This window comes from Bidens hawaiensis, unplaced genomic scaffold (genome assembly GCF_021521415.1).
Source record: "Bidens hawaiensis isolate Kalapana, Puna unplaced genomic scaffold, B.hawaiensis_p1.1 tig00009285_1, whole genome shotgun sequence".
NCBI classification, from domain to species: domain Eukaryota; kingdom Viridiplantae; phylum Streptophyta; class Magnoliopsida; order Asterales; family Asteraceae; genus Bidens; species Bidens hawaiensis.
In genome coordinates, this window is record NW_027491685.1 from 784,989 (window position 1) to 795,718 (window position 10,730).

The 10,730-nt window shown below is 34.2% G+C and overlaps 2 protein-coding genes across 2 annotated transcripts; both read left to right on the forward strand.

Annotated features, from left to right (window-relative positions):
• The first annotated feature begins 700 nt into the window (after nt 1-700).
• LOC143531917 (small ribosomal subunit protein eS1-like) lies at nt 701-2,817 on the forward strand. The gene is made up of 6 exons (XM_077027101.1): nt 701-797; nt 869-974; nt 1,760-1,897; nt 1,990-2,175; nt 2,278-2,478; nt 2,560-2,817. Exons 1-6 carry the CDS (start codon nt 739-741, stop codon nt 2,650-2,652), a joined length of 783 nt encoding a protein of 260 aa, XP_076883216.1. The 5' UTR covers nt 701-738; the 3' UTR covers nt 2,653-2,817.
• Nucleotides 2,818-6,505: 3,688 nt separating this feature from the next.
• LOC143531896 (casein kinase II subunit beta-1-like) lies at nt 6,506-8,790 on the forward strand. The gene is made up of 5 exons (XM_077027088.1): nt 6,506-6,695; nt 7,233-7,469; nt 7,579-7,688; nt 7,776-7,941; nt 8,455-8,790. Exons 1-5 carry the CDS (start codon nt 6,533-6,535, stop codon nt 8,583-8,585), a joined length of 807 nt encoding a protein of 268 aa, XP_076883203.1. The 5' UTR covers nt 6,506-6,532; the 3' UTR covers nt 8,586-8,790.
• The last annotated feature ends 1,940 nt before the right edge of the window (nt 8,791-10,730 follow it).

Below are 10,730 nucleotides of genomic sequence, written 5' to 3' on the forward strand. Positions count from 1 at the left end.
ACAAATGTTACAAGGCGAAAACATACAATAAACTATAACGTGAAATTCACAAAACTAAACTTGCACCAATTCTCCCATTCCAAGCTTGAGCGATCTATTCTTCACCCATAAAAATGATATTTAATTTATTACATAAAGTACATTTATAAAAATTAGAAGAATAAAAAAATAAGTTAAATACATCAACTCATAAACCCGTCGGGTTGACCCGACCACGAATTTGGCCCGAAACTAAATCGAGCCATTATGCTAAACCCAAAACATAAAACGACTTTATATAATCCATCAATGAAGTTAATTTGATTACTAATGTTAAACCGAAAACATAAAAATGGTACATGACGGGTTTGAAATTATCTTTAACCAAAACCGACCCGTATTTGGTGGGTTTCAAAAATATATTAAACCGACCCATTGGTTATATCGGTTAGCGGTTAAAATCGGTTTGGTTATGACGGTCATGGCTCGGTTAACAATTATAACGGTTAAGTTACTCACCCCTAGTAGTTTTCTTATTTTGTAAAATCACTCCTCCCTCCGGTTGTAAAAAAGTTATAACGGAAGAGATGAAATAAAAGTCCGTCCTTTGAATGAAAGAAGCGGAAACAGTAAGGGTCAAATCTGAAACATGCATTAGCATCAATCATGATATAAATGGCGTTAGGGTTTGCGAGTGGATGAAGCAATAAGTAGGGTTTGAGTCCGCCGCCTTCATCAGTTGAAGCTCACGATCCAACAATGGCGGTCGGGAAGAACAAGAGGATATCCAAGGGCAAGAAGGGAGGAAAGAAGAAAGCGTTAGTGTTTATTTATTATTATTATTTTTATTATTATTGTTATTTTGTGATGAGAAATGTATGTTGAACAGAGCTGATCCGTTTGCGAAGAAGGATTGGTATGATATAAAAGCCCCATCATTGTTTACTACTAGAAATGTTGGCAAAACCCTTGTCACTCGTACTCAGGGTACCAAGGTAACTATTATTATTATTATTATTATTTTGTGACATCGAATTTGATATTAATGATTTGGTTTTTGAGTAGTGTATACTTTATATCATTGTGTGAGATGATTTAATTTGATTTGATTTAGTTGTTACTTGCTTGAGAGAATTAGCTTGCTGCATTGAAAGTTATAACGAATGATATAGATAGAATTAAATGGTATTGATTATGAAAGAATATGCAACAATGTGATGTGGTAATCAAAGTTTGCTGCTTTAGTTTGTTGGAGTAAGGCTGCAATATTATATCCCGCATTTTAGATTTCTTAGAACAGTGGTTTAGTTTGTGGTTTAATTTTAAAAAGCTACAGCTTTGAATATATACAAGTTTCAACAGAATGCCTTAGGTTTTCTTGAAGAAGTGCACTTTTTATAAGGAATGTTATGCGTCACAGTTGAGTTTTAAATCAGGAGGACTGTATGTGAAGATTTGAGTGATTCTAGTACCGGCAATAGAAGGTGATGACGTTTTTGGTTGTAGGATTAGGGCTACAATATCCCACGTTTTATGAACATTAGTTTGTGGTAATTTTTAAAGAATATACATTTTTTTAATACATACAACAGATAAGTTCCTCGTTTTCTCGAGGAAATGCACGTATTTGAATTCATTTATCAAACCCATGTTTTAGACTAATTGATTTGGATCACCTTAAAAGCATTAGGCTTTGTAACAATATTGCTCTTGGGCACTATGAGCGGTGTTATTTTTATATTTTAAAGATTTTCATATGCATTTTCTGTTGTCACAACAGATTGCTTCAGAAGGTCTCAAGCACCGTGTGTTTGAAGTTTCTCTAGCCGACCTCCAAAACGATGAAGATCACTCTTACAGAAAGATCCGTTTGAGAGCTGAAGATGTTCAAGGAAAGAACGTTTTAACCAACTTTTGGGTATGAATTACAATGCAGTATTTGAACACATTGTTTTTCTTAGTTTGATTGATGTTGGAATCTCGTTTGTATAACATTTTGCATCTTTGTAGGGCATGGACTTTACCACCGACAAACTAAGATCACTCGTCAAGAAATGGCAGTCTTTGATTGAAGCCCATGTTGATGTGAAAACCACCGACAACTACACTTTAAGAATGTTCTGCATCGGGTTCACCAAGAAGCGTGCCAACCAAGTGAAAAGAACTTGCTATGCACAATCTAGTCAGATTCGTCAGGTAAGCATCAAAAAGTTACATCTTTTAGGTAAACTTGTGTTCATGATGAATTATATTTAACAAAACGTCAAAATGTGGTGTTAAAGATTTCATTTTTTTTAGATCCGTCGCAAAATGAGAGAGATAATGGCTACTGAGGCACAATCTTGTGACCTAAAAGAACTGGTTCAAAAATTCATCCCCGAGTCAATTGGGGGGAAGATTGAGAAGGCTACGTCTAGCATCTACCCTCTACAGAATGTGTTCATTCGCAAGGTTAAGATCTTGAAGGCACCAAAGTTTGACATCGGCAAATTAATGGAGGCAAGTTATTACCTTATCTCATAATTTAAGTTCTTTTGGCCCCGTTGTTTTATTTTATTTACAACTTTTTTTGGTGTACAGGTTCATGGTGATTATTCAGAAGATGTAGGTGTAAAGATGGAGCGACCTGCAGAGGAGACGGTGCCGGAAACAACTGAGGTTATTGGTGCATGAGATAAGAGTTATGTAGCTCATGATGTTTCTTAATCCTGGATATGAAATCTTGGTTATGATTTTCAGAGATTAGTGATGAGTTTTGTTTTTAAGTTGATGTGGAGTTTTGTAGCAGTTATGCTTTTTGAGGATTTTTGCATATTTGAAGCTTTTGTCATGGTTTTCGACATTATGCAGTTTGCTGAGACTTTAAAAGCAATTTCTTTGTTTTCTAATCATATTTAAGAATGACTCAAACATGGTCTTCATTGAATTTGATTGTGCTGGTGTTTTGCTGAAGGGTATCAGCACAGGCTGCTTGTTCCATGACTATGGCCAAATGTGTCTTTTCAAGGCCTGTGAATTTGTAATTTGATTTCAGTTATACTCATGAAGATATGATTAGTCTATTGGTGTTTATGATGCGAAAACTGCCACAAAGTTATCAACAATGGTTTTTCAAGTTTTGTTTTCTGTTCTGAAGTTCAACGGACTGACATGAGTAAGGCTACGTGTTGTGGAGAGGGGGACTTTAAAGCCCATGCTAAAGTGCTAAGTCACTATCACGTACCTTAACGCTTTGTTGTGGTTTAAAGGCACCCCCCCTCTTAAGATTTGGGCACCACCATTTGTCAACATTCTTCCTTTGCCGCTCGTTAAAATTTTAAGCCCCCTCCCTTGAAGGCTCTCCGTTACTGATGAAGGCTTTCATGATTCTTTCTAGCAGGATGGTGCTATTATTACTAACAAATTGTTTGATTCAGCTAGTGTATTCCTTATTTGATAATACACCAGTCAATTTGATTCAGCTAATGTATTCCTTATAGATGAAACCTACATATATGTCAAGCCTAGAAATAAGTTGAATAGATTCTATCCTTGGTTTTAAAGACACTGAGATCAGATGGTAGTACCGCTTTTTGTATATGAAGTGTAAGGTGCTTATATAATCTTTTTTTATTTATATATCTCATAGGATTTTACTATAAAATTTTGCTACAAATAAGATTTGCAGGTGATTTACTATATAAATTAGCTACATGTACAACTTCAAAAGTTATATATTAGACATTCTAAATTCTAATGCATAAAAGCTCAATGTACAAGAGGCGGCGCCTCAAACAGTGGCGGATCAAGAATTTTTTTAAGTGGTGCACTACTTTTAGAGTCAGATGTAAAAAATTCCGGACCTGTTCGAGGTTCGGGACGGTTTGATAGTTCGGGCAAAGCTCATTAGATAATAAAAATGCGATAAAACTAGCAATCTAACAAATTATAACTAAAATTTAACAAATAACTTAACAATTAACAACATCAAGAACAACTAACAGATAATAAGAACCATTAACATATTTAACAAATGAACCTGAAACCCTAAAATTGATATAAGGCTGAATTAAAAAAAAAAGTTTTAAAAATTTGTAAGGTGCATGGAATCAAACAAGCAACTTCCGATTTACTAAGCTTTGAGCTTACCAACTAGACCAGCGCATGTTTTTGTATCTAGGGTGGTTCCTTCCTAATTTATAAGGTGGTTCGCTCTAAATTTCTATATATCAATACACTATTATTTTGAAACTCGGGTGGTTCTGGGGAACCATCCATTTGTTAACTGGATCCGCCCCTGACCTCAAATCAAATTTTGTAAAAAATTGTGTTTTACCCGTTGCTAGATGCACAACTCACGCGTCAAGTAGTAGAATGCGTAGACCCCCCCCCCCCCTGTCCAAACTGTGACCTAGACGTGTATTTTAAAACCAAGATTCTGTCAAATTTTAAAATTTAATAATGAAAATTTACAACTAAATTAAATAATTAAACATAAGTATATTCTATATATCCATGATTCACGCGTCTTTAGATTAGTATTGAATCAATAAAAATCATTAAAATTGAGGAAAGCCGTCCAATTCTAAATCACGGCTCAAGTTGATGAATTTTGGATCCAAGAGTTTAGCAAAATCGTCGATGATTCTCTGTCACTACTTGTGCCCTGTTACGCTTTTTTTACACATATCTTATAGGGGTTCTACAACTCCAAACAGATCAGAAATTACGTATTTCAATAAGCATTAGCTATTTATTTATATTATCTAAAAACAAATATGCCCATTTCTAAATCACCTTCGTATCACTATCAAATACAAAATGGTGTGAAACCAAGAAACAACGAATATTGAGTTGGATCCTTATAATACATAAAAAATAAAGTCTGAAAAATGTTTTTCCAACAAGAAGAAAACACCAAGAACAGAATAAAAAAATAATACTTTTGTAAAAATATAATTGCCGTATTAATTGTTTATTGGATTACATCGAAACAGAAGGCAAGCGGGCAACAAGCTGCGCCGCTACCCCAACAAATATAGTTTTTAAAAGATTGAGTTTTGTGATTTAAAAATATTAAAAACAAAAAACCAAACTAACTATAACCGATGATCTTGGTTTTATCCTCCGATTACAATCTGTCCATCTAGACTCGTTAAGCAGGATAGAGAAGTACAAATACTCCACTATGCATCACGAAATATAAAATTTTAATGAAAATTTGTGAGATTTATAATTATCTATTTGTTTTAAATGAATCATGCAAATACATGACTCCAGCCAAATATAATGATTCGTGTTTGAATCTTGTAGTTACAGAACTTTTCGCATAAACCCTGTACGAAACTTGCTACGTTCTTTTATGTTCATGTAAACGTGTATTTTACACATATTATTATAACGCATTTCATAACGTTATTATAGATTTCCATAAAAGAAAAGACAGATATTTGGATCGTTTATAACACAAACATATATACTCAACACTATAGCTAATTTGGAGTATTTGGATCCAAACATGATTACATTATTGAGTGCCTCGATAGTTCGACACGTCTAGACGTTAACTCCTTGAACCAAGACCCAAGGTTTAGACGCCAACTCTTATAGTCGAGTCACATGTTTGTCCCAACACTTTTGGAGCCGTAAAACGAACCAATAATTGGGAGCCTTTTTGAATCTTATTGTTACAAAACAAAACAACTAACTACAAATGTGTTTGTCTTTTCAAATAACTTAAGGTCATTTTCATCATTTAGTATATTTTTGTTCTAACTTGGACAATCATCCATTGATGCTCATTTAACCTTTGTATTAATCTCATTCCTTATTATTATTATTATTATTATTATTATTATTTTATTTATTGGTTATCGATACCATTGATAATTTCACAAAAGGATACAATTACAATAGAGAAACAGGTAAGCGGATAACAAGCCGCAACACAACCCCCTTTGAATGACAAATCCGATCATCCTGAAAACAAAAGCTACAGTTCTTCGACGTCTATATGTTACCGTGCACGACCCGCCGAACTATTTTTAGAAACGCAACATCAACTGTGGCAAGGGACCCAAATGTATTAAAATCAAAAGGATCATAAATGCATACTGATTTTCGGCATAGGCAACAATTTTTACGGATTCTGCTTTTAACACGGCCTGCCTAGCAACAAACCCGCCCTTATTTGTACACTTTGATTTCAAAAGCTTCCTATAACCAACTCATAACCAACCTAAAAACCGAAAACCCAATTCAAATGGGGTCTAAAGCACTAGCTTGATTAACAGCACTAATCGAAACCGGACCAAGTCAGCATATTTGGAATCCAAACATTAGATCCGAACCCGGTGACATGATTTAAGACTTGAGAAAACATCACCAAATACTAAACCCATCAAATCACTACCAAAATCATGCACCTGAAATAAACCATCCACTCTGTATTAATCAATCCCACATGTTCCCGCCGATACAATCCCCAATTTCACATTCCCAATTAGGGTTTCATACATAAAACCAAACCCTAACTTCTTCACTCCCGAATTAGGGTTTGATTGATCAAAACACCATGTACCGGGAGAGAGGTGGATCAGGATCCAAGGCTAAAATCGACCGATCTTCAACGGCCACAAGCTCAAGACTTGTATTGAATTTGAACCGCAAAGATGCCACAAGCTCCAAGCTTTCTTCCATTTCTAGGTCTGCAAACCCTAATAAGAAGCTTTCCAAAGGTAATTTTGATTCTATATATCTCCAAGTTAATGTCAATTTGGGGTTTTAGGGTTAGTTTGATTTTGCCCTAATTATGAGCTGCTACTGACTTTATATTAAGGTTTTTTTAATTGGTGGAAGATAATTACTTTATTAATTGTGTAAAATTATCTTTGCAGTCGATATCGGTTATCGGTCTCTTGGTACAATATCGGTGCAAAATATTAGTCATAATATTGATCCCGATATTAACGGCAATATTGACCTGTATTTGACCGATATTGGACCAATATTTGACCGAGATATCACTGATTTCCCGATATCAGTTTTTTAAGTCTTAATTGTTAATATTTATTGTTTTAAGTCTTAATCAGTTCCTACTTGCTACAATTGTTAGTGTTTTGTAAGCTGCAAAATTACTGATAACTCACCACAATAACCGATTGCTATATATATAAAGTTACTTTTATTAAAATTACTAATGTGCAATTTGTAATTTTGAAATATTGGGTTTTTATGGGATTTTTGGAACAAAGGTTTTATTTTTTTGGTATTAGGAGAGGAAAAGATTGTCGAGGAATCCGAGACAGATAGTGAGGAGTCGGATGTTAGCGGGTCAGATGAGGAAGACACGTCTTGGATATCGTGGTTCTGCAACCTGCGTGGAAACGAGTTTTTCTGTGAAGTTGATGAGAATTATATTCAAGATGATTTTAATCTGTGTGGTTTGAGCAGTCAAGTTCCTTATTATGAGTATGCTCTTGATTTGATCCTGGATGCTGAATCGTCTCATGGTAAAACCTTTTTTTTTTTTTTTGGTTCCTTGAAATCTTTACGAATTAGTTTTTGCACTTCAATTTCACATGCAGCTCGACTTGTCTTAAATTTTAATGTATCTAGCAGGTGATATGTTTTCAGAAGAACAAAATGAGATATTTGAATCAGCTGCAGAGATGCTTTATGGTCTTATTCATGTACGATATATCTTAACAACCAAAGGGTTGGCTGCTATGGTATGATATTATTCTTTGATCTCAGATTAATAAAGCTTAGTACTTTTGTGAAAACTAACAATTGGCATAAATGATCTCTTTTGGCAGCTCGAGAAATACAAGAATGCAGAGTTTGGTAGATGCCCGCGAGTGTACTGTTGTGGTCAACCCTGTCTTCCTGTTGGTCAATCCGACATCTCGAGACAAAACACTGTTAAAATATTTTGTCCAAAATGTGAAGATATCTACACCCCACAATCCAGGTTTCAAGATAGTATCCTTTTGCATTAAAATGCATTTATAGATAATTACATAATTACACATGTAGTTTATTGACTTTATTCTTTTTGTTAAACTATAATTTAATTACACGGATTGTCCTTGTGGTTAGCTCATATTGCAACTTTAGTTCCTAAGTAAGCTTGAAAAATTATTACTTTAGACCAACTGCTTGCAGGAACGTAACCGACTAACCGGTAACTCCACTGATCTCTAAAATGGATGGAGGTTAACTTGCTTCATTCAGTGAGTGTGAAATGATCAAAATACCCTTTAATATTAAAATATTTAGGGTGTTACGTTCGTGCAAACAGTTGGTTTAAAGCTTTAATTGTTCAGAATTTTCAAAGTTGGGGACTAAAGTTGCAATGTCGCCCAACCACGGGAATCATCCGTGTAGTTAATTCAAAACTTAAATATAAAGTGCGCATCTTTCTTGGAACCAAGAAAGCTGCATAATTTTTAGTATGTGGGCCGGGCCCTACAGTGTTTCTTTAACAGCATCCAGATCTTGATGGAGCCTATTTTGGGTCAACATTTCCTCACTTGTTTCTAATGACCTATGGACACCTGAAACCGCAAAAGACATCGCAAGATTACGTACCTAGAGTCTTCGGTTTCAAGGTCCACAAGCCATGAGTTGACTTGAAGGCCCGGAAGAAAGACGGGCTTTTGGGTGCCATCTTTTGGCCCATTTTTCTCTCAAGATATATGACTTCAGTTCAAAGGGTTCATATATGATTAAGATTAAAACATCTGTTTAAAAGAGAAAAAAGATTTGTGTTAAGTGTGTTTTGCTACTTGTTAACATTTTTATTATTTGTATGAGTACTGATTTTGTAAGTTAGGAGCATTTCTTCCCTATAAAGCGCTTTGAACTTTGACGACTTGCCGAAGGACTAAAAGTTAATATCCGGTTCTAAGGATAAACCGGTCTGGGCTAATATAGGTTAGACTTATGTTTTTTCGTTAATTTCTTTTATTTTGCTATCTTTTTTTATGCGTCCCGGACGATTTATACATAAGTCTTATCTGACAACATTTAAAATCGTGTAACCTAAACACAACTTATGTAATCATGTTCATCAAAATGAGTCAAAATGGTTTGGTAGAATGGGTTAACATGTCGATTTTTATCAAATATATGTTACAAACTTACAATCTTAAAGAAGTTGATATTATTGTATACGGGTCTTTTGGTTGAACTTGTAAATTGTTATGGATATTTAAATTATAAATTTAATCATGTTTTTTTTATGGAAAGGCCGATTTTATTAAACCAAAAGAGGGACTGCTTACAAGAGAAAATCAGCTCAAAAACAAACAAAAGCAAAAAACGAGACACAAAATCAAAACATACAACCTATTAAATTGGAAAATTTAAACATGTTGACTTGTCTACTAGACTACTACTTCAGTTTGTAAAAATGGTGTGGGGGTGTGCCACCATTTTGCGTCCGCATCGGCGTTTCACACGGTCAACATGACGGAGGTCAACATGACGGAGGTAAATTCATTGAGAAAAATAGCATGTCACTACTTCAGTTTAGTACAATAGTACAAATCTAAATCTGATTCATTTATTAAACAGGTTATTTGAACATATCTTACTTACTAAATGGGCTAAACTGGCCCAATGTTCATACGGGTTTCTTATTATCATCATTTAAATACTTATATAATAACAAGCCCTCTGATATTGTACGATGAGAGTAAGAATAATTAGAGTTAGCATAACTAAATGGGCCATTGAATACATATTTTCTAGTATACATATAAATTAGATTTATTACAAACAAACATATAATAAAAAGATAAGAATAAAAATTTTATATAGCTCTTTTTTAATTCAAACATGACAATATTTTTTTTCTTTCAAAATTTCGGTGTGAAAGATGCCTTTTCTTTATTTAACTTTAACAATCAAATGGAAAATTATAATAGAAGTCAATTGCTTTTAACTTAATCCAAGAATGATCTGTCATTTAGATACTTAAATCTGTCTCTAAATAATAGTTCTTAATTAATGAATATATTGAAAACAACTCAATTTAAAATCAAAAATCGAACACTTAGACTACTTTTATAATCATTTAATATTTTATAACAAATTAACAAATATTAATTAATTGATGTGTTTCTTGTCTGTCAAGAAAATAATTTGCAATTTTAGCGACTTATTAATACAACGCTCCTTGCACATATTTTTTAAACTAACCAAATTTTTTTATACAAATTAAGGGTTAAACTAGCAAGCTACTAGTAAACCTTTTACACGTATTAATCACCAATACATATGGATCTCACCCAATAAACCGAGTCTCCCCACCCCCCCCCCCCCCGCCTCAAACATCTTTACAACATATGAAAATAAAATTCATGGCATCTCTCCCACATTAAACCAAGCCACTTTGATCGACTACTCATCCACAAAGGGCTAAGAGCTTCTCACCAATCGTTCCCATGGATAGTAACCAGCATCATTTCGAACACCGCCAAGTTCCTAACCTTCCAAATACACCAAATTGTCGTGAGACAAATTGCGTGGAATGCCTTTGCTTTTCGAGTAGGAAACCATGAGTATTTATGCAGTTCCAACAAATTTCGGATTGAAAACGCATATATAAATGGGAATTTACACCAACTAACAATGATGCTCCATACCAATTGTGCAAATTGGCACGAGATATTGAGATGAGTAAGTGTTCTGCCGATTCCACATCTTCACCACAAATAGGACATAAAATCGACTCCACCGTTACGCTTTGCCAAAGATAACAAACT